Below are 15639 nucleotides of genomic sequence, written 5' to 3' on the forward strand. Positions count from 1 at the left end.
GTCAATCAGTGAGGGTATGTGTATAAAGGTCTGTTAGAAACTGGGCAAGTGGGGTTTATATATCCATGGGATGCCCAGGGTGGGAGAAAGAACTCTTGTCGGCTTGAGGCCAGTGTGAATGTTGCAATTGGCCACCTTGAATAGTGTTGTAGATGCAAAGTCAATCAGTGAGGGTATGTGTTTATAAAGGTCTGTTAGAAACTGGGCAAATGAAGTTCATATATTTGTGGCATGTCTAGCGTGGGAGAAAGAACTCTTGTCGCCTTCAGGCCAGTGTGAATGTTGCAATTGGCCACCTTGATAAGCACTGAATGGTGTTGTAGCTGCAAAGTCAATCAGTCATGGTATACCTGCAAAGTCAATCAGTCACCTCAGACATCAGAAGAGCTGCAAGACCGAGAACAAGCCACAAGAGTCAGGACAAATATCCACCCAGAGGAAAAGTGTTCTTACCATACACCAAGGGAACCACTGACCGCACAGGGAAGCTGATGAGGAAACACAACATACAAACTATCTACAGACCCACCAAGAAAATCCAACAAATGCTACGTTCAGCAAAGGACAAGAAGGATCCTCTCACCTCTGCAGGAATCTAACATATACCATGCAGCTGTGGACAAGTCTACATAGGGACCACAAAACTCAGCATTGCCCAAACACGGATCAAGGAACATGAAAAGCACTGCAGACTACTTCAACCAGAGAAGTCAGCCATAGCAGAGCACCTGATGAACCAGCCTGGAGACAGCATATTATTTGAGAACACAGAAATGCTGGACCACTCTCACAACCACCATGTCAGACTACACAGAGAAGCCACTGAAATCCACAAGCATGTGGACAATTTCAACAGAAAGGAGGAAACCATGAAAATGAACAAAATCTGGCTACCAGTATTATAAAAAAACTCTAAAATTACAACAGCACAACAACAGAGAGGAAACAAACAAGGACATCTAATTACCTCTCAACAAAAGGTTGCTCTAGGCACTAATCAAGGTGGTCGGTTGAAACATTCACACCTAGCTCCAGCAGACAAGAGTCCTTTGTCTCACCCTGGTCATTCCACAGATATATAACCCCTTTTTCCTAGTTCCAACAGACCTTGCTACCTCTGAGGATGCTTGCCATAGATACAGGTGAAACGTCAGGAGATAATGCCTCTAGACCATGGCCATATAGCCCGAAAAAACCTACAACAACCCAGTGATTCCGGCCATGAAAGCCTTCGACAATACATTAGTCATGGTGTATGTATAAATGTCTGTTAGAAACTGGGCAAGTGAGGTTTATATATCTGTCGAATTTCCAGGGTGGGAGAAAGAATTATTGTCTGCTTGAGGCCAATGTGAATGTCGCAATCGCCCATCTTGATTAGCATCTAATGGCCTTGCAGCATTGGATATCGCTTAGCACTCTGCATTGTGGTAGCACTATAAAGACGCTTGAAATGCAAAGGAAACATTCTGTAGAGCAGTGTTTCTCAACCTGGGGGTCGGGACCCCTGAGGGGGTCACGAAGGGGTGTCAGAGGGGTCGCCAAAGACCATCAGAAAACACAGTATTTTCTGATGGTCATTGGGATTCCATGTGGGAAGTTTGAGCCAATTATATCATTGGTGGAGTTCAGAATGTTGTTTGATTGTAGTGAACTATAAATCCCAGCAACTACAACTCCCAAAAGTCAAGGTCTATTTCCCCCAGACTCCACCAGTGTTCACATTTGCACATATTGAGTATTTATGCCAAGTTTGGTGCAGATCCACCATTGCGTGAGTCCACAGTGCTCTCTGGATATAGGTGAACTACAGCTCCCAAACTCAAGGTCAATGCCCACCAAACCCTTCCAGTGTTTTCTGTTGGTCATGGGAGTTCTGTGTGGCAAATTAGGTTCAAATCACTCGCTGGTGGAGTTCAGAATGCTGTTTGATTGTAGGTGAACTATAAATCCCAGCAACTACAACTCCCAAATTACAAAATCAATTCTCCCCCAACCCCACTAGCATTTACATGTGGGTGCATTGGGTATTTGTGCCAGTGAATGAAAATGCATCTTGCATATCTGATATTTATATTATGATTCATAACAGTAGTAAAATGACTGTTATGAAGTAGCATCAAAAACAATATTATGGTTGGGGGTCACCACAACATGAGGGACTAAGGGGTCATTGCATTAGGAAGGTTGAGAACCACTGCTGTAGAGGCTCCTGGGGTTTGTAGTTGAAAGAAGGCCACGCCCCCTGTGACGTACCCGCCCTGCTTGACCCCGCCCCTTTCCTCCCGGCAGCTGCGCAGGGCGGTAAGTGGCTGGAGCAGAGGAGGTTTTGGGGGGTGCAGGAGGGACCCACTCCTTTTGCCCGAAGGAATGCATGCCTGCCTGCGAGGGGCGGAGGGGTAGATCTTCTGCTCCTCTTTGATTGCAACGACAGGGTGCCCGCTAGGAGGAAGAGGAAGGGAGGAAGGAAGTGGGAGGGAAGGTGGGTGGGTGCTGGGCCTCCTCGCGAGGAAGGGGGACATGGTAGGGGGCTCCATACGTCCGGGGGATGGGTGGACTTGAACTCTGCCATCCCTTTGAGCACAAATATGTTTAAAAGGAAATAGGGAAGGCTAAAGGAACTTGGTGTTGTCTTAACACTAAGTTCCCTCCTTTCCCCCCAGTTTTCCAGTCCAGTTTTGCAAATCCCAAGGACGATATAATTAAGTTGCCCCTTCTCTCCCAATATATACCCACAGATAGGCATACATATACAGATATTTTTGTATATATGTGTGTGTGTGTGCACATGCATATAAATATATGTATCTATGTGTGCATGTAGATATCTGTACAGTAGAGTCTCGCTTATCCAACATAAATAGGCCAGCAGAAAGTTAGATAAGCGAAAATGTTGGATAATGAGAGATCAAGGAAAAACCCATTAAACATCAAATTACCTTATGATTTTACCAATTAAGCACCAAAACATCATGTTTTACAACAAATCAACAGAAAAAGCAGTTCAGTACACAGTAACGTTATGTAGTAATTATTGTATAGACAAATTTAGTACCAAAACAGACAGTTCTCTCTTTCACCCACCCTGGATAATACAGAACGTTGGATAAGCAAAGGTTGGATAAGCAAGAATCTACTGTACTTACTTACTTACTTACTTTACTTACTTACTGTATATGTTTACACACAAACATCTCTATTTGACCATCCATCCAGGGCCCTTCTACGCAGCCCTACATCTCTGAATATCAAGGCAGAAAATCCCACAATATCAGCTTTGACCTGGGGCCGCATCCACACAGCTGAATAAAATCTCACATTTTCTATTTTGAAGTGGAATAAATGGCAGTGTGTAGTCAGATAGTGGAAGGTAAAAGGAAGAGGGGCCGACCAAGGGCAAGATGGATGGATGGCATCCTTGAAGTGACTGGGCTGACCTTGAAGGAGCTGGGGGTGGTGACGGCTGACAGGGAGCTCTGGCGTGGGCTGGTCCATGAGGTCACGAAGAGTCGGAGACGACTGAACGAATGAACAACAAAAGTCAGATAACTCAGTTCAAAGCAGATATTGTGGGATTTTCTGCCTTTATATTCTGGGATATAGGGCTGTGTGGAAGGGCCCTGGGTTATCTGAGTCCACACTGCCATATATTCCACTTCAAAGCAGAAAATTTGAAGTTTTATTAATCTGTGTGGAAGCCCCCCCCCCCCCCCCACCACCACCACACACACACATAAACAGGCTTTCCCAGTCAGTTTTGTACAATGAATTCAAACTTTAAATTTATTGGTACTGGTGTTTGTTTGTTTTTTAATTGTCTTATGCATGTTAATATATGTATTTTAACGGTCCAGGCAATCCCTGAGTTGCAAGCATTCAAATTACAACCTACCCATAGCTAAGAACAGGGATGAGACAGCAGGAAGTGAGAGGGACCTACCCCTTGGAAGGGGAATTCACTCCTGAAAGAACAGACCTATAGAACCTATCTTGTCTGTAACTTGGGGACTGCCTGTATATGCATGTATAGTTTAGTTACATGTACACATACATGTGTGTGTGTGTGAGCCACCCCGAGTCCCCTTCAGTGAGAAGGGTGGGATATAAATAAATTACATAATAATACAATAATAGTATACATGTGGGTTAAACCCCTGTGCTGGCAGGACTGAAGGTCACAGGTTCAAATCCAGGGAGAGGCGGATGAGCTCTCTCTAACAGCTCCAGCTCCTCATGCAGGGACATGAGAGAAGCCTCCCACAAGGATGATAAAAACATCAAATCATCCGGGCATCCCCTGGGCAACGTCCTTGCAGACGGCCAATTCTCTTACACCAGAAGCGACTTGCAGTTTCTCAAATCGCTCCTGACACGACCAAGTATACATGCATATTTATACAGACACACACATATAAAAAGGAAGGTCCTGACATAAAACTGCAGCTCATGCATACACACCATAGTATTATATTTAAGCCTTCCTAGCTGGGCAGGGAGCCGTGGTGCACAATGGGTTAAACCCTTGTGCCAGCTGAGCTGCTGATCTGAAGGTTGGCAGTTCGAATCCGCGAGACAGGGTGAGCTCCCATCTGTCAGCTCCAGCTTCCCTTTCGGGAACATGAGAGAAGCCTCCCACAGGATGGTAACACATCCTGGAGTTCCCTGGGGAATATCCTTGCAAGCAGCCATTTCTTTCACACTAGAAACCACTTGCAGTTTCTCAAGTCGCTTCTGACATGATAAAAAAAAACCTAGGCAGAGGTGTCTGATATTATGGCCTTTAGCTCACTGCACTGGCGTAGCACTCTTATTCTGCTTGAGCTGCCATGGCAACGTTCTGTGGCACTCTGGTCTTGTGGTTCCACGAGGCCCAAGATCTCTGGCAGAGAATTCTGCACGCTCCTCCCTAAACTGCCAATCCCAAATTCCATAGGCTGTTGCCATGGTAGTTGAAGTGGGATGTAATGCTATAGCAGTGTCGTCAGTGATAAGGAAAAGAGTATCACTTGTGTTCCTTGTGTTGTGATTAGATTACAACTTCAGTCCTTTTCAAACCAGCTGGGTCCTGATGTTATAACTGTGCTACGAAAATGTCATGAACATCTTGGCCCCGAAAAGCTGATAAAGGGGCATCTGTAACCATACAGCAAAGTGTAATGGGAATCTTTAAAAGGATGCTAGTTGCCTGACCGTATGTCCATCTTTTAAGAGTATCCCAGTGTGTTCCTTCTGAGGGAAGAAATTAGAAGTGTTTTTTGGCTCCACTATTTGTGTGTGTGTGTGTGTGTCAGGAGCAACTTGAGAAACTGCAAGTCACTTCTGGTGTGAGAGAATTGGCCATCTGCAAGGAAGTTGGCCAGGGGTTGTTCGATGTTTAATGTTTTACCATCCTTGTGGGAGACTTCTCCCATGTCCCTGCATGGAGAACTGGAGCTGACAGAGGGAGCTCAACCTGCTCTCCCCAGATTTGAACCACTGACTTGGTGGTCAGCAGTCCTGTCAGCATTGCACCACCAGGGACTCAACTATATCCCCTGTCTATGTGATACCAATTTCTGTTTTTTGTATAATAGATAATCAGATTATTAAGCACTGTTAATACTGTTTAAAGCAGTTTCAAGTTGGTATTGGAGAAAGTGATTTCATAGTGCAAATGATAGGAAATCCTGGAACCAGTTTGAGGCCAGGATGGTGATTACACAAACCGTAGAACACATTAAGGGCTTTCTTTTGCGCACTTTTGTGAGTTTGTTATCTGGCCACAGCAGTTTGACTGCATTAAACAGTCAGTGTAGACGGGAACATAATGTTCTATTATTTATCAAATGGGGCCAATCAAGCACAGAAAGAGAAGTTAGGGGAAATAGGAAAGGAATAAAGTGGCAGCTGGATAGTTGATAGAAAAACCTGAAGAAAATTTCAGTATCCATCATTTGATCATCTCATCTGTTTAGTGCTTTTTCAGTTGTGAAATCATACATGGAAATGGGTTACTAATAATAATGTCTGGGATATACAAGTATGATTAGATTTATTTATTTATTTATTTGGTTGTGTCAGGAGCAACTGGTGTTAGAGAATTGGCTGTCTACAAGGACACTACCCAGGGGATGCCCAGATGTTTTTGATGTGTTTCCATCCTTGTGGGAGGCTTCCCTCATGTCCCTGCATGGGGAGCTGGAGCTGATAGAGGGAACTCATCTGCGCTCTCCCTGGATCCAAACCTCCAACCTGTTGGTTTTCAGTGCTGCCAGCACAAGGGTTTAACCCACTGCCCCACCGGGTGGCTCCATTAGTTTTATTAAAATATAGTTACATTAAATTATTGTTGCTCAGCACTGACCTCATCTCTAATTTTAAAAATGTTTCTTCTCAAGTTCTCCCGAAAATGATGGCTACAAGAGGCACGCTTTCTCTGTGACCCTGTCATGGCTTGTTCCAGCACAAGCGAATCCCCATTTTTGGCAGACAGGCATGCTCGTCTCATACTGGCCCAGATCAACAAAATGAGATGCGGACACCACTTTTGTGATGTGCAACTCCAGGTTGGTGAAGAAGTATTCAAGGTCCACCGGCTTGTCTTGGCTGCAAGTAGCCCTTACTTTGCAGCTCTGTTTGCTGGAGGGATGAGAGAGGCTTCAAAGGATACTGTGCAGATCATGGGCGTGGATGCTGGCATATTTCAGATCCTCCTAGACTTTATTTACACAGGTAAATTATGTTTATGTTTTCTTGCAGTGCTTTAGTAACATGAGAAACTTGTGGATCTAATGTTTTGCCTCTGTTTGTACATACTGTTTTTAATAGTGATTATTTCAAAAGTTTTCATACCTCTAATTGTGGTTCATAAATATTTAATTAACAGGGTTGCTGTGAGTTTTCCGAGCTGTATGACCATGTTCCAGAAGCATTCTCTCCTGATGTTTTGCCCACATCTGTGGCAGGCATCTTCAGAGGTTTATATATCTGTGGAATGTCCAGGGTGGGAGAAAGAACTCTTCTCTGCTTGTGGCAGTGTATATGTTGCAATTGGCCAGCTTGATTAGCATTTAATGGCCTTGCAGCTTCAAAGCTTGACTGGTTACTGAATCCTTTGTTGGGAGATGTTAACTTGCCCTGATTGACTCTTGTCTGGAATTCTCTTTATTTACTGTCCTGATTTTAGAGGTTTTTTTAATACTGGTAGCCAGATTTTGTTCATTTTCATGGTTTCCTCCTTTCTGTTGAAATTGTCCACATGCTTGTGAATTTCAATGGCTTCTCTGTGTAGTCTGACATGGTGGTTGTTAGAGTGGGCCAGCATTTCTGTGTTCTCAAATAATATGCTCTGTCCAGGTTGGTTCATCAGGTGCTCTGCTATGGCTGACTTCTCTGGTTGAAGTAGTCTGCAGCGCCTTTCATGTTCCTTGATTCGTGCTTGGGCAATGCTGCGTTTGGTGGTCCCTATGTAGATTTGTCCACAGCTGCGTGGTATACGGTAGACTCCTGTAGAAGTGAGAGGATCCCTCTTGTCCTTTACTGAACGTAGCATTTGTTGGATTTCGTTAGTGGGTCTGTAGATCCTTTGTATGCTTTGTTTCTTCATCAGCTTTCCTATGCAGTCAGCGGTTCCCTTAAATGCTAATCAAGGTGGCCATTTGCAACATTCACACATGTCTCAAGCAGACAAGAGTTCTTTCTCCCACCCTGAACATTCCACAGATATATAAACCTTACTTGCCTAGTTTCCAACAGACCTCACAACCTCTGAGGATACCTGCCATAGATGTGGGCAGAATGGCAGGAGAGAATGCTTCTGGAACATGGTCATACTGCCCAGAAAATTCACAGCAACCCAGTGATTCCGACCATGATAGCCTTCAACAACACACTTAATAGTTTTTGAGAGGTCACTGCAAGTAGAGAATCTGCATCTGTGGCAATTGGAATAGAAAACGATCAGAATGTACACATCATGCACACGTATTCCATAATGTAGGATTTTGAAAATGTTTATTGGCTAATGGTTGTTACCATAACCCAGTGATATTATTATTAACAACTGTATGCGACAGTATTTATGAAGAAGCAAACTGTCTTTTTGCAATTTGGTGATTTGTAGTTTCAAACCACAGTCAGTTTCAGTTAAGACATGAATATTTTGGTGAGGTCAGCAAACTGTTTGAAGTTTTATAGTTGAGACATAGGTTTACATCCTAGTTTGCAATTCCTAAATATTATTAATTAAGCTAGTTCATGTTTGACTGTCTTATTATCTGTCTGTTGTAGAGAAACCGTATATCAATACAGTTTGGTAAAAACAGCAACGAAAGAAAATTACGCCTACATTTACTGTTAACTCCATTTATTTTAGTTGGTGTAGACCAGGGGTCCTCAAAGTTTTTAAACAGAGGGCCAGGTCATAGTCCCCAAAATTGTTGGAGGGCCAGATTATAATTTGAAAAAAAACATGAATGAATTCCTATGCACACTGCACATATCTTATTTGAAGTGCAAAAAACATGTAAAACAATATAATAATTAAAATGAACAATTTTAACAAATATAAAATTATTAATATTTCAGTGGGATGTGTGGACCTGCTTTTGGCTGATGAGATAGGATTGTTGTTGTTGTTGTTTGTGCTTTCAAGTAGTTTCAGACTTAGGTTGACCCTGCGCGAAGGCTGGGTAAATTACATTGGAGGGCCGCATCTGATCCCCGGGCCATATTTTGAGGACCCCTGCTCTAACTTTCCTTTTAAAATCCAGCATGACTCCCATATCTGCAGAACTGATCCATGAAGTTTTACTTATCTACTGCTTCACTTATTCACTTAAGGGCTTCCTGTTCAAAGTGTGTCCTGTTCTCAGTACTTTTGTCATTTCTCTCATTGAAAATAATACAATTTACTATTATCTGCAGTTTGATGTATCCATGTGAAGTTTGGGAACATATTCCCCTGTATATGTTGGAGTTTGTATTATATTAATAATGTAATGAACAACTACATTATATTTTTCAAGGACATTTTTGTGAACAGGTTGTTTGTTACTGTATGGACATGCCATCTAACAGTTTGTTTCCCTTGTATATTCAGGCATAGTCAGCATTGGTGAAAATAATGTCCAGGAGTTGATAGTGGCAGCAGACATGTTCCAACTCAATGAAGTTGTGGATCTTTGCTGTGAATTTCTGAAAGGACAGATTGATCCAGTGAACTGCATTGGACTCTTCCAGTTCTCTGAGCAAATTGCCTGCCACGATCTCCTAGAATTTACAGAGAATTACATCCATGCCCACTTCCTGGATATCCAGAATGGGGAGGAATTCCTGGCCCTGACAAAAGACCAGCTTATTAAGATCTTGCGAAGTGAGGAGCTGAGTATAGAAGATGAATACCAAGTTTTCATATCTGCAATGCAGTGGATTCTGAAGGATCTAGGGAAAAGAAAGAAATATGTTGTGGAAGTACTGGATACGGTTAGATTTCCATTGCTACCCCCACAAAGACTGTTGAAATACATAGAAGGTAACTGAGTATACAGTAGTGTGTGAATTTGTGACTTTTATCCTTTCAAATCTTTAAAAGTATGTGGACTAATTATATGACGACTTAACAGCTGTAAAACGACTACCCTAGCAGAGCTCTATTACATTAAGTCCATGCTATATTGGAACCCTTGATAGTGTGCTAATTATCTGAAAGTTTCCAGCTATTAGTAGTACTGGGTTTCATTAAAACAGCCTGTAAGATGATGCAGAACGTGGTGGCATTTCACTTTTTGCAGGCAGGGAAGCATTGGATATCTTCCCAGCTGGAGGAAAAGACAAAAGTAGACTGTCTGGTCAAGATGAGAGGTAAGGCAGAAGTTTTCAGGAGTTTTCCAGAATGCATCTTATACAAATACTCATAGATGAGAAATTGTGGCTTATGTATGAGAGACTATGGTTCATCCTGTTTCTTCTACATTAAAAAAAACCTAATGCTGTAGGCTGTTAGGAATTGTGGGAGTTGGAGTCCAAAACACCTGGAGGTCCCAAGTTTTCCCATGCCTGCATTGGAAGATTGGATCCTATTTCCTCTCACAAGTCTTACAATATCTGAATATTTTCCAAAAACAATGCATTTTATTGTTAGCGTTTAATAATTAGAAAGAATCTGAAATATTGAGTCATTTTTTAAGTGCAGTTGTTTCCATAGAGAAAGGTACAAACCCAGTAACACAGTGAAAATGTTACCACTAAGATCTGTACATATTTCTGATTTATTTATTAGTTGGCTATTACCAAATTTTTCATCATCTTTTCTTCCCAAGGAGTTCCTGATTTCAGTCTTCGTGTGGCTCTCCAAACTCTCTTAAAAGAATACTGTGAAGTGTGTAAGTCTCCCAAAGAGAGCAAGATTAGCAGTTTCTTGCAGACACCCAAGGCTCGTCCACGAAGAAAAGCCAGGAAGTACCTTTATGCTGTAGGTAGGGATCCTTGTTAACATTCAGATATCTTCAGAAACAGAACTACTGAGAAATGCATTGGGCCAAGCAGGCCATTTCTGCTATTTTTTTCTGCTTCTCAAAAAGGTGGATACACCCGCTTACAGGGGGGTCGCTGGAGTGACAGCAGAGCTCTCAGCTGTGTGGAACGTTTTGATACTTTCAGTCAGTACTGGACTACTGTGTCTTCTTTGCACCAAGCTCGCAGTGGACTGGGAATTGCAGTGTTGGGAGGAATGGTTTATGCCATTGGAGGTAAGAGTGAAACATTGCCGGAGTGAGGCGGGATTAGTCTTTCATGATTGTTATGCATCTTTTAATTATTTACTTAAATGTAGGAACTCAGAGTACATATATTATTCTAGAGCCAGAAAACCCAGAATTTAGTTATATCTACAGAGTTCCTCAGAAAGAACAGCTAATTTTCACCATTTGGGCAGGAAGTTGGATTTTCTGGGATAATCATCTCCCTCAAACTCCTCCCAAATCCATGCTGTACAGACACAAGACTCACACAGAAGTGTGTGCATGAGTGAGCTAACATTCACCGATGGGTTCACATTCCTGAAGCTTATATTTATTGTATGATCTCTTTTCAAACTCTTCCTGTGTATATCTAAATAATACACATTCCCATACTCTTACAAAACCTTCAGAAACTTTGCTTTTGAGTAGATAAATCTTGGTGATTCAAATGAAACCAAAATACAAGAAACAGTATCAAAAAATGAAAAGAAAGAAGGCTCATTTGAATCACCAAGATTTATCTACTCAAAAGCAAAGTTTCTGAAGGTTTTGTAAGAGTGTGGGCATATGTATGTGTATTATTTAGATATACACAGGATATATATATATCTAAATAATACACATACACATGCCCACACTCTTACAAAACCTTCAGAAACTTTGCTTTTGAGTAGATAAATCTTGGTGATTCAAATGATCCTTCTTTCTTTTCATGTTTTTGTTACTGTTTCTTATATTTTGGTTTCATTTTTTTCTTTTCTGGTTGCATTGGTTGTTATTGTCATAAACAAAAAAATTAAAATTATACAAAGCATATCTAAGTTTGCTGAACTCTTGTTTTATGTCTAAGGTGAAAAGGACTCCATGATATTTGACTGCACTGAACGCTATGATCCTATTACAAAGCAGTGGGCTGCTGTAGCTTCCATGAACCATCCTCGCTGTGGTCTAGGAGTATGCACCTGTTACGGGACCATCTATGCTTTTGGCAAGTCTGAGTTGGAGCAATATATTGTTAGTTTTATGCACCACTGAGCATGGAAATAACAGCAAAAGATTCATGATGCTAGCAATGGATCCTTTTTGGCAATGCCCAAACATATTTCTTCTCTAAAGTAAAATTTTAGTGATTACAATATCAAACATTCTTGCCGATGGGTAATGCTTCATCTCCAGCTTGCCTTTAAAATGATTTCCTGGTAGTGGAAAATTGCAGGCTGATTGATAGTGCTTGAATATGATAATGGTGAGAAACCTGGAAAATGTAAGTAAGTTGGGCTGTTAGACTAGTGTGCTACATTTCATTCTTTTGCTTATGATATCCTTTAAAAACCAGTTCAGACATAAAACTACCTTAAGGAGATGGTGAACTGTTGACTCTGTTGTATTTCTCACTTGCGCTCTCTGCTTTGTAGGAGGTTGGGTTGGAGCAGAGATTGGCACCTCAGTTGAACGCTTTGATCCTGAAGAAAATAGCTGGGAAGTTGTGGGCAGTATGGCTGTGCCACGATACAATTTTGGGTGTTGTGAAATACAAGGTAAATTGATAGAAATATTTCAATAAATGTTGCCAGTTGCTAATCATGCAATGGATGGTTCCCACTAGATACATCTGATGACAGTAGATATGCCCAATTACACCACCATTCTCCACAGAGAAATTGCAGTGCTATTATATGCATTGTACAATTAACTGTTGTGTTACTAGTGCTGGATATTGTGCTTCCTGTGTTCACTTACCATTTGACTTCCACTATTTGATTCAGCTGAACAAAATCCCACATTATCTGCTTTGAACTGGAATATATGGCAGTGTGGACTCAGATAACCCAGTTCAAAGCAGATATTGTGGGATTTTCCACAATATCTGGAAGGGCCCCTTGTCTTGCATTTGAGTAGACCTCCATAAGATTGTGTTGATAATGGCTGTTTGCAAATTAAGCAAGAGGCTTTCAGTCTTGGATCATGCAAATTTGAGCAAAAGAATTATCCTGCAAAAGTAATGTATTGGGCAAAATAACTTTGGGTGAAAAGCATTTTTAGGCTGCGGTCTCAGAGCTGTTTATTTAAGATTAATCTCATTAAGGTAGGTATGGATAGTACATGGTCTGTGGTGTCCTCCTCCCCAGCAATGTGAGATTGTTATCCACTTGCCATACAAAACATTCAGAGACATGCTTACATACCATCAGCGTATCAAACATCTATTTGGCAAGCTGTTGGGGGCACAGCTTTACTAGAAAATGGAATACAGAAGAATTATTGTTCTACTTGCCATCTGAATGTTAATAGTGCTAGAAAGAGAGTAGAGAGGAATAATGCTATGCAATGTGAGATTTTGTTTCCTCCACCTGCTTCATCTGTCATACTAACCATGGCAAAAGTAGCATAATTGCTGGGAGAAGCATATTAAAATAATCTCTAACTCTGATTGTATACTGAGCAATATTGCTGAAATGGGAGTGAAGTTAAATACTTCCACTATTTACTTAATCTGAAATACTATAGTACAAGTGGAGAAAGACGGAAGGCTTTAGTCTCATGCAGATCTCAGTGATTCTGCTCAGTATTATTGGAAAAAGAAGTGAAGATAAGATGTTCCAAGGATCTGTAGCAGGTATTATGTGTGTATGAGTTTAACTGAAACCATTCATTTTTCAGGTTTGATTTATGTTGTTGGAGGTATTAGCAATGAAGGAATAGAACTGTGTTCTGTGGAAGCCTATGACCCAATATCTAAGCGCTGGTCTGCACTCCCTGGAATGAGTACCAGGAGAGCCTATCTGGGTGTGGCTCCTCTGAATGACTGTATCTATGCCGTCGGAGGATGTAATGAGGCTCAAGATGCCCTTCCAACTGTTGAAAAATACTCTTTTGAAGAGGTATGGTCCATTTCCTGTAGATCACATTACAATACCTATTAATTTTTGTTATTTTCAGTAGAGTTGTTCAGCTAAGCTTCATGCAAATGTGAGATCAATAGGTACCGCTTCTGCGAGAAGATAACGGCACTCCATGCAGTCATGCTAGCCACATGACCCAGGAGGTGTCTATGGACAATGCCAGCTCTTCGGCTTAGAAATGGAGATGAGCACCCCCCCCCCCCCCAGAGTCAGACACAACTAGACTTAATGTCAAGGATGCAACTTGAGCTCTTTATGAATGATTATGCACAGAGGTGCAGTTTGAGTAGTGGATCTGTAGTCAGTTATTCAGGAGTAAGTGTACACACTTCTAACCAAACTGAATTCGGTACCTTCCTGTTTCATATAGTAGCTGTTCTCACAGCACTAATTGATTGGTTGTTATAACAATCATAGTGCTACCTCCCTCTTATTTAAATCCAAGGAAATGCTACTCTAGATCAAATACAGTATTTGTTGACTTTTTTTTCCATTCCAAATCCGTACTGTGGTTGAATTGTTCTGAATACTTGCAACTCTCTACACTTGGTCACTAATGGAAGTTGGAACTTCACAAGAAAGCAAAACGGTCCATTTTAAAGAACCTTTCCTATGGAAAAAATCATTTTATATCTGTAAAATGTAAATGTAGAGCACTTTTCTGTGGACAAAACATAGCTGTTTTTTCTGTTTTGTTTAAACTGCCAGGAGAAATGGGTGGAAGTTGCTTCAATGAAAGCCCCAAGAGCCGGAGCTTGTGTTGTGGCTGTCAACGGTCTCCTTTATGCCATAGGAGGAAGGACTGCTAGCTATGATTCAGCTGCCCCAGTAACTTCAGACTCTGTGGAGGTTTATAACCCACATACGGACGCTTGGACTGAAATTGCTAACATGATCACCAGTCGGTGTGAAGGAGGTGTGGCAGTGCTTTGAGGGAATACAGTATTTTTTTAGAAAACAAAGAGCATTTGAGCGTGAATGTCTGCGTGCCAGAGATATGAAGATTCAGCTTCCTAAATGTGTCTGCAGTTCATGGGCATCTAGATTTCCAAAACAAGAATCAATGTCTTTTGCAGTTACTATTACTGGTTTAATTAAAATCTTTGTTCTTCTCTGTGGACCATACAAGAGTGCATATGGAACTTGATAGCAATTCTTCATAGACATGAAGTCTTTGTTGTCCTGGAAGTCTTTTGTCATTTCTAGGACATAAGTAGAATTACACAGGTTTCTTTCAAGTAAGATATATTTAGAGATAACCTGGCCACATCAATTCTTAATAAGAATCTCAAGCACCAGCATTTTATTGTCATGAAAATCCATTAACTGTTTTAGATCTGGCTTCTACTTTCTGTTGCATAAATTATTTTGCTTGGAGAAAAACAACAAAGTGATGATGGAGTTATTCCTTTAGAAATATGTTCAAGAATTGTGTTTTAGTTGCTGAATGCCTTAAATAAAAAAGGGAGGCAGGTTTCTTTTTTTTAAAAATGGAAGCTTTCTTTCTACTGGAATGCAATATGAGATTTGTAGTTTACATCTTACACCTTTTCTTCCATCCTCAAGGTCCATCACAATTCTTAATTGTCGTTGGCTTTATCGTTGAAATACAGAAATGTCTTTCCATGTGGGTAATAAGAACCTGTCTTTGGACATCATTTTTTATCCTATCTTTCCATAGAATTTAAGCTCCCAAAAGCTCGTTAGAGCAAATGTATTTTCTAGAAACTGTTTAATAAATCGTCCTGGTAGATGTTAGTCAGTGTTAGTATCCTAGAAGTTAAGGATCCAAACACAAGTATGTTTAGTTCATAGTGATTATAGCCCAGCTTCCTTTCTTCTATCCAAAGCCCTGTCTTCATCATTAAAGTGTCCCATTAAACATCTTTTAAAGGTATCTGTAAGCATGTGCCCTGGTTTTGCATTGATTCTTTACTTTTATAAATTTAGCAAAGCAATCAACATCTTGCACAAAAAATGAAGCTAAATATGAAAGATAAACAACTAATCTACAGAGA

General features: G+C 41.0%; 1 protein-coding gene across 1 annotated transcript; it reads left to right on the plus strand.

The window, feature by feature from the left end:
- The first annotated feature begins 2263 nt into the window (after positions 1-2263).
- On the plus strand, positions 2264-15518 carry IPP (intracisternal A particle-promoted polypeptide). Its single transcript, XM_060773418.2, has 9 exons — positions 2264-2304; positions 6378-6711; positions 9080-9511; positions 10299-10454; positions 10560-10727; positions 11569-11706; positions 12134-12256; positions 13380-13600; positions 14330-15518. Exons 2-9 carry the CDS (start codon positions 6429-6431, stop codon positions 14552-14554), a joined length of 1746 nt encoding a protein of 581 aa, XP_060629401.1. The 5' UTR covers positions 2264-2304; positions 6378-6428; the 3' UTR covers positions 14555-15518.
- The last annotated feature ends 121 nt before the right edge of the window (positions 15519-15639 follow it).

This window comes from Anolis sagrei, chromosome 4, assembly GCF_037176765.1.
Source record: "Anolis sagrei isolate rAnoSag1 chromosome 4, rAnoSag1.mat, whole genome shotgun sequence".
Classification (NCBI taxonomy): Eukaryota; Metazoa; Chordata; class Lepidosauria; order Squamata; family Dactyloidae; genus Anolis; species Anolis sagrei.